Raw genomic sequence first — 25549 nt, 5'->3', positions numbered from 1 at the left:
TGTTTAGACTCACAACTTGGACCACTGAGCTAGAATGGTGCTGGAGTAATGAAGTGAACTGGTCACATGAGGATCCTCTACAATCAGTTTTACCTTCATGGTATGAACAGGAAGGATAACAGATTAAACACTAGGTTAGGGAACTAGTGTGCTACCCTGCAGTGTAGCAACAATAACTGAAACCTACTATACGGGAATACATGTAGTGCTCGTAGAGGTAATGTCTCAGGCACACAGTGGTGTAGAACACACTAGGACAGGGTGGGGCAATAAGCGGCCCTCCAGCTGTTGTTCTACTACAAATCCCAGCATGCATTGCAACATTTTTAGCATGGCCAAATAGCAAAACTGGTGCAGGGCATGCTGGGATAAAAAACCTGCACTTTAGTAAATATACCCCATAGAGTCTGTATAACTTGTTTTCTGTTACAACTATTTTTAATTTTTGCATATAATGTATATATGAATTATGTTCTAGGGCAGTGGTTCCCAAACTGTGCGCTGTGGCACCCTGGGGTGCCTCAGGACACTTGCAGGGGTGCCTCAGGTTGGTGGTCCAGCACCAAATCAAATTATTTATGGTCAATGTAATGTAAATATATGGGCAAACAGAAGCTCAAACCTGTCCACAACCACATAAATGAACATAAGGATGACAGGTGATCACAACTAACTTCACTTTACTAAATTTTTTCAGAATTTCTCAACAACAAATGTTTGGTTTAGGGGTGCTGTGAAAACAATGCTGATACTCTAGGGTGCCGTGATTCAAAAAAGTTTGGGAACCTCTGTACTAGGGTTTGACTTTGCCACATCTGTTTTCTATAGTCTTGATACCCCATTATTTTAAAGGACAATTATAATAAAAGTTATATTTTATTAAATGACTATTTCCCTATATACTTACCTAAAAGAGTTCCCCACAAAGGAATCACTTGCTGCGATTAGCCTATAGCGTACAGCCCTGAATGTGTTCACAAGCTACCGTTTACGACAGCTTGTGCAGGAGAGTGATCTTCTCAGACCCCTCCCCGCTGTGTTCTGCCTGCCTTTGGCTGCCAACTCCACCCTCGTCCTTCCTCCACTGCACGAGAGGAGTCTTCATGCCTAGGGTTTCTCCGGTGGTGGTTGTCAGAGATCCAACTGGTCCCTCTGTCCTCTGCTCTGGTCTTCTGATGCTCTTCGCAGCCTGTCTTCATGCTGCCCATGCACATTATGAAAACAGGCTGTGAAAAGTCTACGAAGACCAGAGCAGCAGGAGAAAAGTCTCTCACTTCCGAAAAGCTGACACCGCAGAAAAAGCAGCTTTTCAGAAGTGATAGTTTAGGTAATGAGGCAGCGAGTTCAAAACATACTTATCACTTTGATAATTATGTAATGATGAATATCAGGGTTGGAATGAAAAAAATATATAATATGCAGGATTCAATTTTGTTTTCATTAAAACATTAATGCAAAAATAAATAAAAAAATTGTTTAAAACAAAAAACTTTTTTTTTCTTTTTTAAAAAAGCCTGTTTTCTTTCCAACCCTGGCACCTATAAAAGCTTAATTGAAGAAAATACCTTGATGACCCACTCTCTTCCATTTTAGCAGCAATATTAAGTCCTCTCCCATGGGAACTTCCAAAAACGAGATGCTTACAGGGGAGGGACCTCGACAACATTGCATGCAGTTTGCAAAAAAATTCTACTCAAAACTAAATAAAGGCCCTCATTCAGAGCCGTACGCTCTGAGCAGAGCGCACGCTCTGAATGAGGACCGGCGTCCATAACTATGGAGCGTCCTCCTGGACGCTCGTATAGCTGTGGGTCACCACCCACAGCCTATACGAGCGTGCAGTTTGATGGCCGCGATGGTCTTGACCATCGCGACCATCGAAACTGCGAGCCGGAGCCTGCGGTTGAGGTTGCAGGGCGCTCTTCCACCAGCCAGAGGGCCTGATTCAGACCCGCTCGCGAGCGCTATGCGCTCGCACGTGGGTCGATGGTGGCCCAGTGTGCATGCGCACGACGGAGCCGGCTCCGTCGTGCGCATGTGCGAGACCCAAATAGCGACGGTCAAACCGTCGCTCCGGGTCTCGTACCAAAGGGGGCGTGCTGTCGAAGTTGAGTGACAGCACGCCCCCTTTGGTGGGCGGGCCGGGGGAGTGGCTGCCCAAACTGAGGCGTTCCCATGTGAACGCCTCCGTTTGGGGGCGGCCCCACTGACATCACATCTCTGTGAGAGCCGAAATCTCTCTGGGGCTTGCGGCAACGAGACCCTACCACAAGGGTCTCGTCGCAAGCCCGATGCTCGCGATAGTCTTGACCATCGCGACCATCTTCCTGGCCGCTCGCTATTGCTGTGGGTGGTCACCCACTGCTATGCGAGCGACCAGGAGGCCGCTCTAAAAAACAAGAAGGCTGGCCCTGATTCAGAGCGAGCGCTCTGTCAGAGCGTCCGGCTCTGAATCAGGGCCAGAGCCCTGGTGTATGCTATGTGCAGTTGCAATGTTGCAAGTTAAAGTTTCTGTTTGTTTTTTCTAATAGATTACAGTACTTTTTAAACTCAGGTCTGATTGGCCTTTCTAAAAGACTGGGCATGTGCATGAATATACCAAAGAGTTGAAAAACAAACAAAAGGTGTATTGATAATACTAGAGAATAATTCAAGTTACACCAGGAACGTTAACTTCCTGGCACTACCCTGACCCAGTGGGTCTTAAGCTGGATACATACTAGTATATTGTTCGATCGACCGACAAACAATATATCACTAGAGCATCTGTGGGTAATATACACTAGACATGTCTGTGAACAACGTAGTTTACAGATATACTGGTACATCTGCATGTGTGTTCAGTTGGCCCACTGACCGCCCACACAATAGCTGCAGGAACCACTGACATCACAACTGGGCGGGGAAATTGAAATGCCCGTCCAGCTGTGATGTCTGGCCAGACATATCGAGCAACGAATTGGTAAGTGTGTATAGCTTATAAAATCGGCCGCTGAGTTGGTTAAGTGTGTACCCAGCTTCACATTGCCTGTAATGGATTTTTCAAGAGACCCAGGGATAGATTTATTAAATACACTGATGACAGTAACAGGAATAGATGTCAGACAAGACAAGATTTACATTCATTTCTATTGCCAACTTAAAACTATTGGTCAAACCCACAACCAGTGCCTTAGTATGTCTACCCCCTCTTTCCTTCCAACTGCATAGAGGGGTAGTTGAAGCCCCTCATCCAACAGATTACCTTTTGTGATCATTTTAAGATGCCTTTCCAGTTAGCTAGCTGTGAGCTAGGCATGGACATGCAACGATTGATGGTTTTGCAATCAATTGTGGAGGTCTGATAGTGACACGGTGATATTCCATTCCCCTCTTATCCATTGTTTATCCCTGCCTTACCATTGCATGTTGTTTAGCCCCACCCTCCTTCTCTGATTGGGCCACCAGTGTCTCATATCCCTTCTAAGGACACCAATTGATGGTTCTGCCCTGATGGTTTTGCCATTGATGGAAAGGACCGATGGTAGTATAGATTGTTAACCATTTGATGGCCATCCTTACTGTGGGGCTAATTCATAGTCAGAGGAGAAACATTGGGTGCAAGCACAGAATGCTTTTACTCTGCACATGCATCTGAGACGCACCATATGTCCTGATGGTTACCACTGGGTGCCGCATATCAGAATTGCATGGAGATTCATTCTAATCCCTCCTGGGGTTTGGCTATAGGTGGCGGGAGCGTCAGGGATTGCGTTGAAAAATGCAGTTCCACCGACACCGGCAGCCATGAACCAACGGACATTCTGAGCAACCATAGGGTTGCTCCGATGTCCTATGGTGCAGCCGATATCGAATCAATGGTACACCTTGGTACGCACATTGATGGACTTGTGCTGCGGTAGCCGCAATAGGACGCCCATCGGCTGCGGCATTAGCATAAAGACTCAGTAGTGGCTGCGACTTTTTACAGCTGCTACTACCTTACTGACCACCTCTGAATCAGGCCCTGTGAGAGTTCTTATTGCTCACCTTATTACAGTATCTGCTGCGACGGGTGTGAGCACAATAACATCAGCTCTGTGCCTGCAGGCCTTTCTTACCATTGCATTCCATTTATCCCTGCCCTGTCACATGTCCACACTAGTGACAACCATCAATCGGTTTGCGCTGAAGGCTTCCTGCCATCAAAGGGACTGAAGTCACCATGTGATGGCCATCTCTACTATGAGAGTTCTTATTGCTCACCTCATTACAGAAGCTGCTGCGATGGGTGTGAGCGCTGTGACACATCAGCTCTGTGCCTGCAGGCCTTTCTTACAATTGCATTCCATTTATCCCTGCCCTGCCACTTGTCCACACTAGTGACATCCATCAATGGTTTTGCGCTGAAGGCTTCCTGCCATCGATGGAAGGGACTGATGTCACTATGTGATGGCCATCTCTACTATGAGAGTTCTTAGGGGGAGATTTAATAAAGCTTGGAGAGAGAGAAAATTGGAGATAAATAGCAACCACCAATCAGCTCATAACTGTCACTGTACAGGCTGTGTTTGAAATATGACAGTTAGGAGCTGATTGGTTGGTGCTATTTATCTCCAATTTTCTCTCTCTCCAAGCTTTATTAAATCTCCCCCTTATTAATGCTCCCATCAATACAGTAGCTGCTGCGCTGGGTGTTTGCCGGGTGACCCATGAGCTCCCTATTGGTGACACTGCGCTCAGCTGGAAGATCACTGTCAGGTCTCACATTCTGTGACAGTGCGTGTAGAGTTATACAGCAGGGTCTTACTGCAGCGTGGAGGGTCCGGGGTGCTAGGCCCGGTATGTGCGAGATCCCTACCTTACTCTCGTCTCTGGCTGGCCGCCGTGACCGGTGTATTCCTCCTAATTTCCTAGTGATGTGGAGGAGGAGGAGTGCAGTGATGTATTATGTGTATACCGGCCGATGTCACTGCCCAGAGGGGGAGGCACCACCGGTGTATGCCCGCCCCAGCCCCGCACATCCCTCCTCCCCTCCCGCAGCATCCACAGAGAACTCCGTGTTACTTACCCCTCCCACGACACGCCCCCTCCCTAGTCCCGATCACCACAGTACTACAGGTGGGTACCACCATGTGTATGTGGATAGTCGCTGATGACGTCAGGGTGTATCTACTGAATGGGGAACCATACACAACCGTACAATCATTGGGGCAGATGTATGAAGCTCTAGAAAGTGATAAAGTGGAGAGTGATAAACGACCAGCCACTCAGCTCCTAACTGTCATGTGACAGGAGCTGATTGGTTGGTCGTTTATCACTCCCAACGTCAACACTTTCCAGAGCTTAATACATCTGCCCCATATGTGCTATAATAACTGCGGAAGTTCCTAAGAGTGTCGGGCTGGAACGCATGGAGCTGGCGGTGTTTGCGTTCCACGGCGGCCATCTTTGAGACGCTGAGCTTCCGTTCCCGGGTTCCCAACCACCAGTCAGAGTTAGACACCGTCTGTGACCTCAGGCAGCCGGCCCCAGCACTATGCTCCTCTAAGCGCTAAACGTAAATACACAGTATTTTATCTGATATTCTCCCCCCTCTCTAACCTCATCTCGGCCACAAAATAAGCGCTATCCCTACAACGCCGGGATAGCGAGAGGGCATTTAGAGTTTCCATGCTATAGGTCCATACGCTGCGCACCGCTGGCAGCTTGATCCACCCCTGTCCCACCACGACCAGCACTGTCTACAATCCGCCTGATTGTTTTATAGTTACATTACATTTTGTCTGGTCACATCCTGCTCATCTCTCCATAATCCTATCTAGGCCCAATTTTTATACTGACAGGTTTTCACTATCTTTTTATCCACAATTATATCGTTTCGACTCCTTGGCATATGTTAAACTGTACTAGTGTTGTCAGATAGTGAGGAACAAGTGATTTTATCATACACCAGATTGTATTTTTCTATGTCTGCCCATAAATTGCATCTACAAGGTTCTTCAAGACTTTAAATATTGATGTAAATAATGCACAAAACCAAGCACTTTTCACTAATACTTAAAGGCCCGTATTCAATTTGAGGCGAAAAGTCCTCCGCCTGTTTTCCAGGTGGAAAAGTATTGTACGTGTGCCCGCTATTGCCCGTATGCAATTCCAAAGTAGGCGGATCTTGGATACGCGAAAAAATACGGGAATTTTTGGGAAATAATTGTGGGACCCCCCTATAGATGTCCAGATATGGGGGATCACTATGGGTAGCCCCGTTTTAGCCTGCAAAAGAAAGTAGGGTTTTTAAATAGCTGCGGCAGGTGCTTTTTTCCCGACATTGAAGAAGTAATGCAGAAGAGAATTTAGATTTTTCGTTTTAAAAAGTGGTCCCATCAAATTTGGGGTACTTGAAAATGGGTACTAGCATATTTTTAAGTCCCTAAACTAATTTTTTAAAAATTCTGCAAAAATGCACCTGCAGCTAATATCCTATTCTAGAAAACACCTGCCGCATACTTGCAGAACAACCCTGAACCTATTTTGCTATTTTTAAACACTGTTCCTCCTTTTTTTTTTTTCACCCCAAAATTTTTACACCATTTTTCGGGGGGTCCTGAGGGTATTTTTTTTTTTTTACACAGTTTATCCTAAGGGGACTTAAAGGCTGCTTTTTTTACCCTACACCCTTAAACCCCAATTCTGCACTTTTTTTCCCCTGTTTATTTACATTTACTTTTCGCACCGGCAAAAAGTCAATGTAATTGAATACGGGATATTTGAAATAGGCGAAAATGACGTAATCGGCGATAAATTATCGCCGATTCCGACATTTCGCCTCAAATGTAATACGGGCAAAAGTAGTAGATACAGTTACTGTTGTTTTATACACCTATCTTAATGTATATCTGTCTACAATAGACATGAACCAAATTCCCTCCACTAATACCTAAGTTAGTAAATAACGTGTTTAACAGTATTTCTACCATTTTCCCTGCACTAGTTCAGTTTTTTCCATATGAACTAGAGTTAGTAGCTAAAGTCTATTAACTAAGTCAACCATACATCTGCCCAACTCTCCCCTTCTAATCCCCCAATAACTACTTTTATGCCCTACTGTTCCCAAAGACACAGGAGAACACTGTATTCCCTATAATGATCACAATACATTCACCATTACTAACCCCTTCACTGCGGATCAGAGCCGTAACTAGACTTTTTGGTGCCCTGTGCTAGAAAGAGCATTGGCGCCCCTCTCATTTTTCAAAGGTACATAATGCACCCAAAAAAGGGCCATGGCTTCATGGGGAAGGGCCAGGGAAGAGATAGGAGAGGCCAGGAGATGCTGGGGATGAAATAAGAGGAAGCTACAAGCAAGAATGATAATAAACAGAAATTTGACAGGCCCAAACAGCGCCCTTTGACCTGTGGTGCCCTGTCCGATGGCACCGGCCGCACTACCCTAGCTACGTCCCTGCTGCGGATAACTAGTGTAATGCGTGGAGGCACCTGGCAAAATTATGTAAAAAAAAAAAGTTACCTTCCCCATCGGTCAGGGCAGCTGCCTCGATGATACACAAGTGGCGTCAGAAAAGGGGGGACTATGGACTTCAAGTCACTCTATCCCCCCCCCCCGCGACTGTACATCATAGAAAGATGGGAACACAATCTTTTGAAGCTTTGCCGCCATATACCGTAAGTTATTGGCAAACCACCCTGCACTACAGAAAAATAATGGAATCCAGGGATGGGGTGTGATCTTTCTCAACCTGGCATCCATAAATTCAGGGAGACCTACATTCGAAAGAGGAAAGTCCCAGCTTTTCGAAAGATCCGCGCTCCTAGTAGTTAATAGTTATGTTTTCTGTATATTATACCACCCATATACGGAAAACATAATTTTCTGTATATGGGTGGGAGGCACTATATACCCCCCCACACACACACACCCTCCCCCTCTTAATGCATCTGACACACATGGAAGCACCCTTATTTGAAAGAGGGGAGTCCCTTCTTTAAAATGATATGGACTCTTAGCAGCTGTTGCCTGGAGATAAGACAGTATTATCCCGCTCTATGGAAAAATACAACTTTTCTATAGATTGGAGGAGGGCGCATTGTACCCTACCTGCCCTATACTGGTACACACACATCTGGGGTCACCCTTGTATTAAAGTGAGGTATCCCATTTATTAAACAATGTGCCTCAATAGTAGATGTTATTTTCAGTGCAGTACATGAGTGAATGCAGTTAGAAAAGTACAGGTTTTACATGTAATCAACTTGACACATTATCTGATTAGGTAAAAAAAATACTGTACCAATAGTAACTAAACTTATTAAATATTTAAAGTAGAAGTTCATGTTGGGTGTATACATATAATATATGTGTTTATGCAACATTTTGCCCTTTATTTTTAAGATAACCGTTTTTATAATAAACAAGGGATTACTGTTCTATCAGCCAATAGCATACATATTGGACCTCAGCATTTACATTCTGATGGGAGTATTCAGACTAACAACTGATAACATATTCTCTCAATCACAGTGATTAACATGACCCATGATGTTATGGCGTGGGTTGTGTAAAGGCGGAATCCAGCTATGCACTCCAGGAGCTCAACGCTTTGCTGGTACTTATACACGGTGAGGTCACCTTACTCTTCCAGTCACACATGTTATATAGCTTGTGTTATGTCTGTGTGCATTTATACAAGGCAGTATGCACTTATAGCACAGATTACGTCCCCTTTCTGGTACATGAAAAACGTGCTGTGAAGAAGGTGATATTGTACAATCAAATGGGTTATTATAGATGATAAGCATGAAACTTCTATATGATTTTCAAAAGCAGCAGTATGTGCACCGTACAAGAAGGCAAATGATAACAATTCTTTTCACAAAACACATGTAATTCCAAGTATCTTAAAAATATATGAATGTTTAAAAAAAATCTTTTCAATTTTATTAATGTGTTTTGTAGTGCGAGATCTGTGCATCTGTAGTCACACTTCTTCCACAAGACCATTATACAGTGTGGAGATAATTGTTTCCATACACCCATAAGAACCTGCTTATGGTTACATACACACTGGCATCGAATTTCTGCTTTGAAAATGCATTTCACAAGCGCCCGTAGACAGCTGTGAAAATAAAAATGATCGTGCTGACTGATAATGTACAAATTTGCGTTTTTTATTCGCATTTTGCAGTGGATTTATCTTGTTCTCTGTGCATCAGTGCAAGTGAAAACTTAATCTGAATAAGTGTGTATTAATAAATATATATATATATGTATATGTTTAGGCTTACTCAGGCATTTAACTTGAACAACAACTTTCTGTTTTATCACAGGTACATGTTGAAAAAAAAGACTCGTTTATAAATGCATCTGAACACCACATAATTGCATTGCTTTGTACTCTGCTTTGCAAACACAGAGAGACTCATGCAGAGTGAAATACAAGTCTGTTTAGAGAAATGTCTTATATATTGCCACACTAAGCATGCCCCTGAGCCGTGGGTACGCAAGTACTGGCGTTGCAGAGTCATACTCTACTCAGTTTTATTAGAATTGTGGCTGAAGAGATATACCTTAGTGGTAATGGGGCCTTTGCATGTAGGGAGAGGTCAGAAAGGGAGCGCTGTTGGAATTGTTGGCTGTGCAGAGTTGTGTGAAATCATAAATATCTGTTTTCAGATTTGTTTGAACGGGTAGGGCTGGTGCAAGTGCTCACTGATTATTCAATCGACCCCATAATGTGTAGTATTGCTCTCTGCTCACAGTATTTAAAAACTTTTCTTGAAGTCAAAAAAACAGTTGTAACAATTGATATCTCAATTTCCAGGCAACATTGTATTGCTCAAAGAACAATGTTTCTGGTATTCTAGTAGTTTTTTTGGAGGTTTCCTCTATGTTCTTCTCCAGCTGCCCTGACCACTTAATACAGATGGTAGACTGCTAGTAGGGTTGACAACCTTTCCTTGATAGATAGCACGTCAGCTAGACAGGTCTGTTAGTGGTGTCCCAAACCGAGAAAGTAAAGTGGATGGGAGGGGTGGGCCTAGGTCAAGACTTGCCTGTGGATATGTGCTAGCCACTGAAGGAACCCTGCTCTCATGTTTGGGAATAGGGAATTTTCAATGTCAACCCATTTCTTTACACAAGGACCCAAGTGTCACAAAACGATGTGGCTCAGTTAAATCGCATAGTACTAGTTCTTCAGTAGGGGAAAGTCCAATCCTCCACTAATTGTTGGTTTTGGCATGGTCAATCTGCTGAGCCGGGGCTTTTTGCGGCCCCAGATGAATTCTCCAAATAACGTCTGCAGAGATTGTAAAGTATGTGCACAAACACCGATGGGGATTGTTTGGCAGAGGTATAGGAAGCGAGGTAGAGCGGTAATTTTTACCACTTTGAACCGGCCAATCTATGATTTACTGTATACAGAGAATCCCAGGTTGATATGTCCGTTTGCAGCCTCTGAAGGAGGGGGGGGTATTGTTAGCATGATATAATTTTTTGTGGGGCTCCATTGAAATTTTAAAATAGCTTCTAAACTGCACTGCTATAGTTCAGAACATGCAGGGAGAGTGTCTCTGATTTGTCATTGAACTTATAACCAGACAAGTCGCCAAACCTGCGAAGTTCAGGGGACAAGTTTGGGAGGGATAAATTCGGGTTCTACAAAGTGAGGAGCAAAACAGAAAAGAAATATGCCTGCGCTCGGTTTTACCCATATTATACATGGTGCCAGCAGCATGGCAATATTAATGCCATATATGTACACAAAACAGAAAAACTTTTGCTATCGGCGCTAACAATAATATACTGCAAATTTATGTGTGTGCAGAAAATAAAACAAAGGGGATTTTGTCATGATTTGATCAAAGCATTTAAGCCTGCAGCCCAGCATCAAGGGACCCCATTTTTCTGCAGGTCCCTAACACTAGCATATATGCCTAGCACATCATTACATTGCAGTTAAATGTACTCACCTCCTAGATACAGAGGGACACATCTATACAGGGCTGGCTGTTAGCCACACCCAACTATGCCTTTTATAGCCTTAATTGAAAGCTGCCATGATAGCACAAGGCAAAATTTTTAAACAAAACAGAAAAGAAATATCCCCGCGCTCGGTTTTACCCATATTCTACATGGTGCCAGCAGCATGGCAATATTAATGCCATATATGTACACAAAACAGAAAAACTTTTGCTATCGGCGCTAACAATAATATACTGCAAATTTATGTGTGTGCAGCAAATAAAACAAAGGGGATTTTGTCATGATTTGATCAAAGCATTTAAGCCTTTATTGTTAGCGCCGATAGCAAAAGTTTTTCTGTTTTGTGTACATATATGGCATTAATATTGCCATGCTGCTGGTACCATGTATGATATGGTTAAAACCGAGCGGGGGCATATTTCTTTTCTGTTTTGTTTCAAAAGTGAGAAGCACATTGTCAGCAATCAACAAGATTTTGTACTGCTGACCACCAAAGGGAATGCCAGAGATATCCTGATTGGTCCGGATCCTGGCTGCTAGCGGCTCAATACATAGTGCAAATAGCAGAGGAGTCCCATTTCCCAACATGAAAACCTCAGAGTGTATGCCATTGGACGTGACTACCGAATATGGGTTGTGGTAAAGAGTTCTGACAGCATGGAGAATTCGATCTGTGAAGCCAAACACTTCAAGGTTAGAGAACACGAACGGCCAGGAAACCCGGTGAAACGCTTTCTCTGCATCAAGTGCCAGAATCACCGAAGGCAATTGCAAATGGTTGATGCAGTAGTGTATAAGCTGAAAATCCCTATAAGTATTGTCCAGGCCCTGGCGTTGAGGATTAAAACTCACCTGATCTAAATCAATCAACATAGGTAAAAAAAACACCATTGTGTGTATTGACCAATATCTTGGCAAATATTTGAAGATCCGTGTTCAAGAAGGAAATGGGCCTATAATTGGAACACTTAGTATAATCTGTCAGGTTTCGGGAGGACAATCATTTTAGATCTAGTGGAGTCTTTGTGAAAGGTAGATCCGTCAAGAATTAAGAGGGATGCCATAGATTCAGAATGCATCATAAGAAAGCATTCGGGACCTTGGGCCTTAGACAGCTCCAGGGACTTTATAGCCAATTCGCCCTCCTCCTCTGGTATGTCGCAAGAAAACCACTGTGGAGGGACTAATAGTGGGGAGGTTACAGGAGGCAAGAAACTCCCGCCGGTCATCCAGTGTTCCAAAAACAACAGCATGGACAGATAAATTGCACAGTCCGTCGTGGTAGTTCTTAAATGGCTCTCTGATGACCCTGGGGCCATAAGACAACCTGCCTGATCCATCCCTTAGAGAAGCTATGGTCTGGGTCCAGTGACTATTATTTATTGTTATTGAGTAAATATCCAGTAATTTGAGGAAAAGCCATAGACCGGCGCCTATTCACTTTTAGGCATCAGTGACTTGCTATGCGTTGTCTTAATTGTTATGTATCTAAAAATATTTGAATCATTGAGTGGGCTAATAAAGATTGCATTGTTCCAGAATTTAATCTGCCCCACTGTGTTAGCTATGTAAGGACTGTTGTCTTAATTTTATATAATGGATATATATTATAGATATTAAAAAAAAAAACTTTAATGCTGAATATGCTGGTTTGAGCAATGTTCACCAATTCTTTGCAGATTTGCTCAGGTTGCTTGGATATCAGGTAGGGGCAACTATCTTCAGATTCTCCATGAAATTGAGGTCTGGAATATGACTGGGCCACTAAAGGGGAAATCCGCTGTTATTTTAATTTGTTGGTGCTTTATCAATACAAATTTGTCCATTAGCTTTTAAATATTGTCCTTCTGAAATGTGGTCATTGAAGATTTTCAGTGGACAAACTGTCTCTTCAAATTGCACCACCCATTTTGTTTTACATTCTGACGTAGAGGTCTCTTCTGAAGAAAACCAAAGTATGATAACATACCACCATGATTACCTGTAGGACTGGTGTTACTTGGTCTCTAATCCTTTGATTTATCCCAGTGAAAAGGATAATGTGAAGATATGAAAAATGTTTCTCAGTTGGATGAGGCCAAAGTAGATTTTTCTTTTTTATGCTGGCCATTCTTTTATAACACCACTCTATAAGAAACCATCTGGTGATGGCGCAGTCAGCTTGCTAAAGATTAGAAGGGGGCTAGAGTTCCCTTTTAGCAGGCTGATGGTCCAAGGCAGTGCAAGCTACTTTGAAGAGTCCATAAGAATGAAAAAGTCCTATAGTAGCCAAGTCAAATTTGTGCTCTGCACCATATTGAGAAATTGCTATACATAAGTAATATCTGCGCAGTCTGAAAAGTTGGCTGACACTTTTCATACAGAGACCACTTAATCTAGCTCTCGCGTGTCCTCATTTTGCACCACTTAGAGTAGTAACATAATTATATGTCAGCAGATATGTTAAAGTATGTGAGTTATGAGTTAAATACTCAGAAAAATGTGATTTGACCATTTAAATTGAATACTTGCAGTTTCGTCCTTCAATGTGGTTATACGGATTAGCGCTGCATATTTAATACATTTGTGCATACCGTGTTTATTTTATTGATGTTGTTTCAGCTCAGATTTGAAGGACCACTACCAAGTGTTGGGCGTTGGAAGGAAGGCAACAAGCGAAGAAATTAAGGATGCCTTTTTCACCCAGTCAAAGAAGGTATCCCTCATATTATTCTAAATTATGTCTATAGAAATAGATCCACTTTCAGTAAATTTAGAGCATTATTGGGGAATCTTTATACACTCATAGCTGACCCTCTAGCCTTCAAAATACTACTAAGGCTCAGTAAAAAAATAAAACCACATATTGAATCAAAGAAAAATCCATACTGTTCATAATAGCATACTAATGGACATTTTAATATAAGAATATTACAAGCTATAACACACATGGTCATTCAATGGGACACCAAAAAATATGCAGATTTATAAAAAAATATAGTTAATTTGAGTTAAATAATATCTAAACAAATCTAATGATCTCAGTGCTCATAAATCACACTTTCTACAGCAGGGTCCATAGGGTATCCACAGGATTCCTTGGGGTTAAGGTGATGGCGGCAGACATCCGGGCACCACAGAGTTAAGTTTTCAGCCTCCCAGGATGCACTGGGGTCCCTCTCCTATACCCCGCCCCCGAGCCTCAGGCATCTCAGTTTTCGTCGGTGCCCGGCTCTTGAGTCGGAGGCACCTGTACAGAGGGGGGTCTGTAAGGCCCCTGAAGTTTCTTCTAAGCAGCTGTGGCTGCACACTGAGTGTACAGCATGGACAGTCAGTACTGACGTCCATGCAGTCACTCCTACACCCCGCTGGTACCAGAACGCCGGCACTGATCCGGGGATCTTGGTGGGTAACTGGGGTCACAGCTAGCGGTGACCCCGGTTACCCGGACTGTGGCTGGATTTACGAGGGCATAAGGTAAGCAGCGGGGTCCTGCGGCGCATCACCGCTGAACTACACAGTCCAGAGTCCCCAGGCAGGGGGCTCCCTGGGGACTGGCTGCAGCGTGGAGCCAGGCCCTATACACCTGCGCTTCCACTACCCCCTGGGACAGTGGATCGGACGATGTCAGAAAACGTCCGGCGTCCTGGGGGTTAAATGCATGCCACGGGAGCGCGCCTTCCTTGCATAGCAGCTGGCCTCTCCCCCACTGCACACGGCCTTTCCACTGCGGTCTGGCATCTGCAAGCGTTCCTCCCACGAACCATCCTCCTTTCTGATCCTCGGCGGCCATTTTCTAGACTTGACAAGCGCTGCTGGACGCTGATAACGGTGGCATCGTGGTCTGGGTCCCCCTGCATACCTCTCCTCCGGCTACAAGGTCGGAGTATGCAGCGCTGTTTCCTACCAGGCTGATGTCTGTGTAGTTGATGAAGCGCTGAGAGTGCAGGGATTCTGCATTGTATGTGACTTAATGCTAGTGCTGCTGTCTGTACTTTCACTTTCTGTCAGCCATTTTAGCTATCCCTATTTTCTACTTCAGGGTCCATAGGGTATCCACAGGATACCTTGGGGTATAGGTGATGACGTCAGGCATCGGGCACCATAGAGTTAAGTTTTCAGCCTCCCAGGATGCACTAGGGTCCCCCTCCTATACCCCGCCCCCGAGCCAAGGCATCTCAGTTTCGTTTGGTGCCCGGCCGGAGTCGGATGCACCTGCTAGAGGAGGGCTTAGAAGAGCCCCTGAAGTTTTCTTCATTGCAGCTGTGGCTGCACATCTTGAAGTACAGCATGGACAGTCAATACTGACGTCCATGCTGTCTTCCCTACACCCCGCCGGTACCAGAACGCCGGTACCGATCCGGGGATGCTGGTAAGCATCTGGGGTCACAGCTAGCGGTGACCCCAGATGTTTTGGGCCATGGCCAGATCTAACGGGGACAACAGGTAAGCAGCAGGGGTCCCGCGGTGGGACCCTGCTGGACATGGTCCAAAGTCCCCAGGCAGGGGGCTCCCTGGGGACTGGCTGCAGCGTGGAGCCAGGTATTAACCTGCGCTTCCACTACCCCCCTGGGACAGCGGACCGCGGCAGAGCGGTAGCGCTGCGGCATCCCAGGGGTTAAATGCATGCCAGGGGAGCGCGCCTTCCCTGTCTCACAGCCAGCGCCTCCCCCACTGCACACAGCCCTCTCTGCACACGCTGACTGGCCCTGTGGCAGCGCTCCTCCCCCAGGCCAGCCTCCTCTATGCTCCTCGGTGGCCATCTTCAGTAACGCATGGTAAACGCTGCTGGATGCCTAAGATCGGAAGCATTGTGGTCTGGGTCCCCCGGTATACCTCTCCTCCGCTTGGTCAGGTCTGTGTATGCAGCGCTGTGTCCTACCAGACTCTGTGTAGTTGAGTATTAGCGCTGATAGTGCAGGATTTATTTTTCTGTGCATTGTATGTGACTGTGCTAGCGCTGCTGCCTGTACTTTTAATTTCTTACTGTCAGCCTTATCACTGTCCCTGTTCTTTCTGCTAAAGCCCTTGCGGTACGGTGCTTGCAGGGTGGTCTCTCTCGCTATACTAACAAGTATTGGTGAGAGGGGTCACAAACTTACCATCATGTCTGAGAGTGACTTTCCTCTCCAGCTTCAGTGTACTACGTGTAAAGTACCTATAGCGGAGGGGCTATGCCGGCAGTGTTATTTATTGGCGCGACCATTTACTGTCACAGCACCGGTACAGGAGCTGCCCTGGGCTTGTTTTGCCAAAGCGCTTACAACCCTGGTGGGCCAGTTAGCTCCGCAGCCTGCGTTCGCACAGATGGGATTGTCCCAGCAATCAGTGGTGTCGTCACCCATGCAGGGTTTCCCGAGGCAATTGATGGTGCCCCACAGTCTCCCTATTTCTCCTTCCCAGGTCTCTCAGGAGTCTGCGTGGGTTAATTCCCTGACTAGTTCTGTACAGCACTTGTCGGATGTGTTACAAGGGGAGTCTGTGTTGCGGCCACATAAGTGGCGTCTCTGTCTGCTCCTTATGAGGATGACGACGTGACGTCTGATGATGGGGAGATTCTGGATCTTTCGGACCAGGAACCTCTCCGTACTAAGGAGCCGGCGCTAGGTCCAAGGTGTATATTCCTGGACTTATTCGGGCAGTCCGCACAGCTTTGGTGATTGAGGACGAAGATCCTCCGGTGTCCAATTCTAAATATGCCTTTTTTAAGGATATTAAGGGTGACGCCACAGTGTTTCCTCTTTCGGGTCAATTGGTGGACCATTTAGAGGAGGCGTGGAAACAGCCTGGCAAACGGTACCAGCCACAGAGGCTTTTGGCGGTGGCTTATCATTTCGCGGATAATTATTTTTCTAAGTGGGAATCCCCTCCACAGGTGGATTCTCATGTGACACGCCTAGTCCGTAGTGCCACATTACCCATGCCATCCATGTCTTCCCTAAAGGATGCTACGGACCGCAAGGTGGAGATCTGCCTAAAGTCCGTTTATTCCTTTGCGGGGGGGGGGCAGCTAGGCCGGCTATGGCCATTTGTTGGGTTGCCAGAGCTATGGAGCGCTGGGCTGACACTTTGGAGGCATCCTTCGATTCCGACTGTTCGGCTGAACAGACGGAGTTGATCGGCAATCTCCGAGATTCGGCCACTTATATCAACGAAGCGGCCTTGGATATCAGTAGCCTGGCGTCTCGGATTTCTTCGGCAGCTGTAGCTGCTCGTCGCACCTTATGGTTGCGATCTTGGAAGGCGGACGCTGATTCCAAAAAGGGCTTGGAAGCGTTGCCTTTTAATGGAGAAGTTCTATTTGGTCCGGACCTGGACAAACTTGTAGCCACACTGGCGGCAGCCAAATCGGCATGTCTCCCGTCTGCTGCAGTTCCTTCCCGTTCAGGTACGTCATCCTTTTGGCCTTATAGGGCCCAGGGTAGGCCTAAAGCGCAGTCCTTTCCCCGACAGGCCCCAAAAAATCGGCCAAGCCCTGGAAGCAGGCCTGGAGTACCAGACGTCCGGCCCCTAAGCCAGATGACAAGCCTGCGGCGTGACGGTCCGGGCCTCCCTTTGGGGGATCCCAAAGTGGGAGGCCGCCTGCTGCAGTTCGCCCGGTGTTGGTCAGACACTTGGGTTCTCGAGGTGGTTTCTCACGTGTACGCCCTCTCCTTCCGGCACAGATCCCCATCTCGATTCTTCACCACGGGTCTGCCATCAGACCGGAACAAAGCCTTGGAACTGCGGAAGGTCTTGCACACTATGCTCCAGGCTGGAGTTATGCTGCCTGTTCCATTCTCCCAGAGGGGCCAGGGTTTCTATTCCAATCTCTTTTTGGTACAGAAACCCAATGGGTCGTATCATCCGATACTCAACCTCAAAGCTCTCAACAAGTCTTTGCGGGTGCCGAAGTTTCGGATGGAGACCCTACGGTCCATCATTCTGGCGCTGGAACCTGGGGACTACATGGTGTCGTTGGACATACAGGACGCTTACCTGCATGTCCCTATTCTTTTACGCCATCAACAGTTCCTCAGGTTTGCAATCCGCAACGTCCACTTTCAGTTCCGGGCGTTACCTTTTGGCCTGGCGACAGCACCACGTGTTTTCACCAAGGTGATGGCGGTCATGGCGGCTTCCCTGCGGCTGCAGGGAGTCCACATGTTACCGTACTTGGACGACCTTCTCTTGGTGGCAGGATCTCCAGAGCTCCTACGCCACTTGGACCTGACCATTGCGGTACTGCAACGGCACGGCTGGATAATAAACTGGCAGAAGTCCACCCTAATCCCGTCTCAGCGGATTCTGCACCTCGGAGCCTTATTGGACTCCGGACAGCAAAGGATCTTTGTGACGGGGGAAAAGATCTCTGCCTTGCAGTTGAGGGTGCGCAGTTGTCTGCAGAGCCACCGGGTGTCTCTGCACTCGGCGATGAGGTTACTGGGCTCCATGGTGTCGGTATTCGACATGGTGGAATATGCCCAGTTTCACTCCAGACCTCTGCAGCACCTGATCCTGTCCAAATGGAATGGACTGCCTCAGACTCTAAAATCCCAGACGATGGTTCTCACTCCGGAGGTTCGCCTGTCCCTAGCCTGGTGGTTGCAGACGACCCATCTCAACAAGGGTCGTCCGTTCTGGGTGGCGAATTGGGTCCTGTTGACAATGGACGCCAGTCTTCGGGGCTGGGGAGCAGTCTTGGATCCACACTTGTTCCAGGGCAGGTGGACTCAGGCAGAAACAGAGCTTCCAATAAACATTTTGGAGCTCCGCGCGGTGTTCAATGCTCTCCAGCAGGCACATCGGGTTCTCCAAGGTCACCCAGTGCAGGTCCAGTCGGACAACGCTACCACCATGGCCTACATAAATCGGCAGGGAGGAACCCGAAGTCGGGCGGCTCTCGTAGAGGTGTCCCGAATCCTGGTATGGGCGGAGCGCAATTTCCCGGCCATATCAGCAGTATTCATCCCGGGAGTGCTAAACTTTGAGGCAGACTTTCTCAGTCGCCAGGACATTCATCCGGGGGAATGGTCCCTGCACCCGGACGTTTTTCAACTGCTGGTGGACAGGTGGGGTCTTCCAGAGATCGACCTCATGGCGTCCCGGCACAACAACAAGTTGCCGGTGTACGGGTCTCGCACAAGAGACGAAAAGGCGTCTCTGGTGGATGCTCTGTCCGTCCGGTGGACGTTCCGGTTCGCTTATCTGTTTCCTCCGTTTTCCCTTCTTCCGCGGGTAATCCGGAAATTCAAACAGGAAGGAGGGACGCTTCTGTTGATAGCTCCCGCATGGCCCAGACGGCACTGGTTCTCAGACCTTCAGGATCTGTCCGTGGACAGTCCTCTGCGGTTCCGCTACGACTGGACCTTCTGTCACAGGGTCCCTGTCTTCACCCGGACCTGACTCGGCTGTCTTTGACGGCGTGGCTGTTGAGACGGCCATGTTAAGGTCCAGGGGGTTTTCCAGCTCTGTAGTGCGAACCATGCTAAGAGCTCGGAAACCGTCTTCTGCGAGAATATACCATCGTGTGTGGCATACGTTCTTCCAGTGGTGTCGACCGAGAGGTTATGCACCTCGGGAATTTCGTCTGTCTAGAGTGCTAGCCTTCCTACAAGCGGGACTGGACCATGGGCTTCGCCTTGCTTCTTTGAAGGTGCAGGTTTCTGCCCTGTCTTTCTGGTTCCATCGTAGGATTGCTACAATCCCTGATGTGCGCACCTTTATGCAAGGTGTTCTGCGAATTCAGCCGCCTTTTGTTCTACCTGTGGCGCCTTGGGACTTGGCTGTGGTCCTCCGTTTGAACCACTGGGCTCAGTGGATCTTAAATGGCTAACAGCTAAGACTGTTTTCCTTCTGGCCATAGCTTCAGCCAGACGTGTTTCTGATTTAAGGGCTCTCTCTTGTAGACCCCCTTTCTTGATTTTTATGGGAACAGGGCAGTGCTACGCACTCGTCCTGAATTTCTTCCCAAAGTTGTTTCCCGGTGTCATATTAACGAAGAAATCGTTGTGCCGGCTTTTAACTCACCTGGCCTTTCAGTGGGTGAGGCCACTTTGGATGTTGTGCGGGCCTTAAGAACTTATGTTGACCGCACTTTAGGAAGTCGGACGCCTTGTTTGTCCTCTATGGCTTCCGTAAAAAGGGTTGGCCTGCTTCAAAGCAAATTTTGGCAGCTTGGATCCGTATGGCGATTTTAGAAGCTTATCTTCATGAAGGCCTGCCGGTTCCACCTTCTGTGAGGGCTCATTCCACTAGGTCTGTGGGTCCTTCGTGGGCAGCTCGACGTGGTCCAGATCTGCAAGGCGGCCACATGGTCTTCTGTCCATACCTTTGTGAGGTATTACGCATTTGACACCTTTGCCTCTCAGGATGCTTCCTTCGGGCGGCGGATTCTCCTTTCAGCACAGGAGCGTCCCCTCCCTTAAAGGATACTGCTTTGGGACATCCCCAAGGTATCCTGTGGATACCCTATGGACCCTGAAGTAGAAAATATGAGATATGGTAAGAACTTACCTTTGTTATCTCTATTTCTACGAAGTCCATAGGGTTCCACAGGACTCCCGCCCTGTCGCACCTGTGCTGCAGATGGGCTTTGCTCTGGTCACCGGTTTTTCCGTCTCCCTCTGGTGAGAATGTGATTCTTGTGTGTGTCCAGATCTTTTTTCTCTCTCTTCCTTCTCCTCCTCCGGCCTATGGCTTGGTACGTAACTGAGATGCCTTGGCTCGGGGGCGGGGTATAGGAGGGGGACCCTAGTGCATCCTGGGAGGCTGAAAACCTAACGCTATGGTGCCCGATGCCTGACGTCATCACCTATACCCCAAGGTATCCTGTGGAACCCTATGGACTTCGTAGAAATAGAGATAACAAAGGTAAGTTCTTACCATATCTCATATTTTTTCTGCTAAAGCCCTTGCAGTGCAGTGTTGCAGGGTGTTATTACCTCACTATACAAATATTGTCAGTGTGGGGTGTCACATACAGCTCCGGTTCACTCATCATGTCTGACAGTGAACACGATTGTCTTCTTCAGCCAAAGTGTACTGTATGTCTTGTACCACTGGTGGAGGGTGATGGCAACTCTGAGGGGCTATGTAAGGCGTGTTTTAGGCATGCACGCCCAATTTCTGTCACTGCACCTGTGCAGGAGCCGCCCTGGGCTTGTTTTGCGAAGGCACTTACAACCCTAGTGGGCCAGCTGGTGACGCCCCCTGCGTTACCCCAAATGGGGTTTTCACAGCAGTCTATGGTGTCGCACCCCATACAGGTGTTCCCCAGACAGTTAGTAGTACCCCAGTGTCTCCCGATCTCGCCCCCTCAGGTCACTCAGGAGCCTGCGTGGGTTAGTTCATTGTCCACTTCGGTGCAACACCTGTCGGACGTTTTACAGGGGGAACCATCATTGCGGACACAAGAGACAGCTGCAATCTCAGACTGATCAGTATGATCAGGATGATGTGTCATCTGATGATGGAGAGATGCTTGACCTCTCTGACCAGGAGACTTTCCTTAATAAAGAGACAGAGTCTAAGTCTAAGGTCTATATACGTGCGATCCGCACGGCCTTGGTTATCGAAGATGTCGTACCCCCCGTGGCCAAATCAAAATATGCCTTTTTCAAGGCTATCAAGGGTGATGCTACGGTATTTCCCCTATCTGGTCAGCTAGTGGATCATTTAGAGGAGGCGTGGAAAACTCCAGGTAAATGTTACCAGCCTCAAAGGCGTTTAGCAGTGGCATATCCTTTTGCGGAAAATTATTTCTCCAAATGGGAGACACCACCACAAGTGGATTCTCATGTCACACGTCTGGTAAAGAGTGCTACACTACCTCTGCCCTCCATGTCCTCCTTAAAGGATCCTGCGGATCGCAAGGTTGAAATATGTCTCAAATCCATGTATTCCCTTGCAGGAGATGCCTCCAGACCGGCTATGGCAGTGTGCTGGGTGGCTAGAGCCATGGAGCGTTGGGCTGATACGTTGGAGGCGTCTCTGGACCCGGACTCATCAACTGACCAGGTGGAGTTGGTGGGTAATCTCAGGAACTCAGCCACCTACATTAATGAGGTGGCTTTGGATATAGGCCTTCTTGCTTCTAGAATCTCCTCAGGAGCTGTGGCTGCTTGTCGCACCCTGTTTTTGCAATCTTGGAAGGCGGATGCTGATTCCAAGAAGGGCTTGGAGGGTTTACGCTTTAATGGAGAAGGCCTTTTTGGCCCTGATCTGGACAAAATTGTGGCTACGCTGGCGGCAGCTAAGTCTGCGTGCCTGCCATCGGCTCTTCGTCCTTTCGGCCATACAGAACCCAGAGTATGTCCAGGGTGCAGTCCTTTCCGAGGCGGGCTGCCACCAAGAAACCTACAAAGGCAAAGAAGCAGGCTTGGAGTACTAGACGTCCTGCTCCCAAGTCCGACGACAAACCTTCAGCCTGACGGGACGGGCCTCTCTTTGGGTGACCCCAAAGTGGGAGGCCGACTTCTGAAATTCGCCCAAAGCTGGTGTCTGACCACTTCAGACACGTGGGTAAGAGAAGTGGTTTCTCAGGGGTATGCCCTCTCCTTCCGCAGGAGGCCTCCCAGCCGGTTTTTCAGTCCAATCAGGACTAGGCCCGGGAATTCAAGAAGGTATGGCGCTCTATGCTCCAGGATGGGGTCATAGTGCCGGTTCCTTTGTCTCAGAGGGGATTGGGGTATTACTCCAATCTTTTTCTGGTACAGAAACCCAATGGGTCCTACCGGCCAATACTCAACCTCAACAAATGTTTGAGGGTTCCTCGGTTCAGGATGGGGACCCTGCGTACCATCATTTTAGCGATGGAGCTTGGGGATTTCATGGTGTCGCTAGATATTCAGGATGCTTACCTGCATATCCCTACTGTCTCAGCGCACCAGCGTTTCCTCAGGTTTGCAGTGGTCAACGACCACTTCCAATTTCAGGCTCTGCACTTTGGTCTGGCCACAGTGCCTCGTGTGTTTACCAAAGTTATGGCAGTTATGGCAGCTCACCTGCGGATGCAGGGGGTTCACTTATTACCCTATATGGACGACCTCCTGTTGTTGGCGGAGTCTCCATAGATACTTCAGCGCCATCTGCAAATGACAGTCTCTATATTGCAGAATCACGCCTTGCTGATAAATTGGAAGAAGTCCTCCCTGGTAGCATCACAGAGGATGCTCCACCTAGGAGCTCCGTTGGACTCCCAACATCAGAGGATCTTTGTGACGGAGGAAAAGATCTCTGTGTTACAGGAGAAGGTTCGCATCTGCCTGCGGAGTCGCCGGGTGTCTATTCACTCGGCGATGAGGTTACTGGGTTCCATGGTGTCGATGTTCGACATGGTGGAGTTTGCCCAGTTTCACTCCAGACCTCTGCAGAAGTTGATCCTCTCCAGATGGAATGGGTTGCCCCAGCAGATAAAGACACAGACAATGATGCTGTCCCCGGAGGTACGTCTATCTCTGGCCTGGTGGCTACAGACTTCTCACGTGAACAGGGGGTGTCCCTTTTGGATAGCGGACTGGGTCCTTCTGACGACAAACGCCAGTCTTCGAGGCTGGGGAGCAGTAACGGGTCCACACTTCTTCCAGGGAAGGTGGACACCAGCAGAAGCTGCTCTTCCAATAAACATATTGGAACTTCGGGCAGTGTTCAAGGCTCTCCAGCAAGCAGGACTGGTCCTGCACGGAAGGACCGTGCAGGTACAGTAAGACAATGCCACCACGGTGGCTTACATAAATCGCCAAGGAGGGACATGCAGTCAGGCGGCTCTGACGGAAGTGTCACATTCTGGCCTGGGCAGAAAGGCATCTCACTGCAATATCGGCAGTGTTCATACCAGAAGTCCTCAACTGGGAAGCAGACTTTCTCAGCCGTCAAGACGTGCATCCAGGAGAGTGGTCTCTTCACCAGGAGGAGTTTCAGCTACTGGTGAACAGGTGGGGCCTACCAGAGATAGATCTCATGGCCCCCCGATACAACTACAAACTGCCGGTGTTCGGGTCAAGAACAAGAGATGCAAAAGCTTATCTGGTGGACGCCCTGTTGGTCAGTTGGACCTTCTAGTATGCGTACCTCTTCCCGACGTTCTCCCTTCTTCCTCGGGTACTTCTTGCAGATTCAAGCAAGAAGGCGACACACTCCTGCTGATAGCTCCAGCGTGACCCAGACAGCACAGGTACTCAGACCTTCGGAGTCTCTCGGTAGACACTCCGATGCTGTTGCCTCAACATCCGGACCTGTTATCTCAGGGTCCTTGTCATCATCCGGACCTGGGTCGGCTGTCTTTGACGGCGTGGCTATTGAGACTGCCCTCTTAAGGTCCAGAGTTTTTAGCTCTGTGGTTAACATAATGCTACTAGCTCGGAAACCTTCATCTGCCAGCATCTACCATCGAGTATGGCGTGCTTTCTTTCAATGGTGTCGCCCTAGAGGTTATGCTCCTCGGGTGTTTCGGTTATCCAGGGTGCTGGCTTTCCTACAAGAAGGTTTGGATCAAGGTCTTCGCCTTGCCTCTCTGAAGGTACAGGTGTCTGCCCTGTCTGTCTGGTTTCATTGTACGATTGCTACGATTCCTGATGTCCGCACCTTTATGCAAGGTGTATTAAGTATCCAGCCTCCCTTTGTTCCACCTGTGGCGCCTTGGGATCTGGCTGTGGTCCTGAAAGCTCTTCAGGGACTGCCATTTGAACCACTGGGCTCAGTGTATTTAAAGTGGTTTACTATTAAGACTGTATTCCTTCTGGCCATTGCCTCGGCCAGAAGGGTCTCAGAATTGGGGGCTCTTTCATGTCGACCTCCGTTTCTTATTTTTCATAGAAACAGGGCTGTGCTTCGCACTCGTCCTGATTTTCTTCCGAAGGTGGTATCTAGTTTCCATATCAACGAGGAAATTATTGTGCCGGCCTTTAATTCACCGGACCTTTCGGCTGGTGAGGCCACCTTGGATGTGGTGTGGGCTTTAAAACTTAATGTTGACCGCACTGTTTCTTTTAGGAAGTCGGTCTCCTTGTTTGTCCTATATGGCTTCCGAAAGAAGGGTTGGCCTGCCACTAAGCAAACATTGGCAGGATGGATTCACCTGGCTATCTCTGAAGCTTATGTTCATGAAGGCCTTCCTGTTCCATCTTCTGAGGGATCATTCCACGAGGTCTGTGGGTCCTTCGTGGGCAGCTAGACGTGGCGCCTCGGCGGTTCAGCTGTGCAAGTCTGCCACGTGGTCATTTGTCCATACTTTCGTACGGTATTACCATTTGATACCTACGCCTCTCAGGATGCTTCCTTCGGACGGCTGATTCTCCTTTCAGCACAGGAGCGTCCCCACCCTTAAAGGATACTGCTTTGGGACATCCCCAAGGTATCCTGTGGATATCCTATGGACCCTACAGTAGAAAATAAGAGATATGGTAAGAACTTACCCTTGTTATCTCTATTTCTACGAAGTCCATAGGGTTCCACAGGACTCCCGCCCTATCGCGCCTGTTCTGCAGATGGGCTGTGCTCTGGTCATCATTTTTTCCGTCTCCTTTTGGTGAGAATGTGATTTCTTGTGTGTTCCAGACTTTCTTCTCTCTCTTTGTTCTCCTCCTCCGGCCTATGGCTTGTGATGTAACT

General features: G+C 47.7%; 2 protein-coding genes across 3 annotated transcripts in view; one reads left to right on the top strand and one right to left on the bottom strand.

The window, feature by feature from the left end:
* The window catches only part of NUDT22 (nudix hydrolase 22), a 31431-nt gene extending 26482 nt beyond the window's left edge, over positions 1-4949 (bottom strand). For both annotated transcript variants that reach the window (XM_088480075.1, XM_088480076.1), the window contains exon 1: positions 4841-4949. The gene's annotated coding sequence lies outside the window, so the exon portion shown is untranslated. The remainder of the gene's footprint in view (positions 1-4840) is intronic.
* A 439-nt stretch (positions 4950-5388) lies between these two features.
* The window catches only part of DNAJC4 (DnaJ heat shock protein family (Hsp40) member C4), a 43692-nt gene continuing 23531 nt past the window's right edge, over positions 5389-25549 (top strand). Inside the window, exons 1-3 of the mRNA XM_088480073.1 lie at positions 5389-5539; positions 8519-8616; positions 13583-13676. Coding sequence (XP_088336199.1) covers positions 8534-8616; positions 13583-13676 — 177 coding nt within the window. The 5' untranslated portion in view covers positions 5389-5539; positions 8519-8533. The remainder of the gene's footprint in view (positions 5540-8518; positions 8617-13582; positions 13677-25549) is intronic.

This window comes from Taudactylus pleione, unplaced genomic scaffold (assembly GCF_031769625.1).
Source record: "Taudactylus pleione unplaced genomic scaffold, aTauple2 ptg000250l, whole genome shotgun sequence".
NCBI lineage: Eukaryota > Metazoa > Chordata > Amphibia > Anura > Myobatrachidae > Taudactylus > Taudactylus pleione.
The sequence above is the reverse complement of the archived record's forward strand: the minus strand, read 5'-3'. Positions and strand labels throughout refer to the sequence as shown.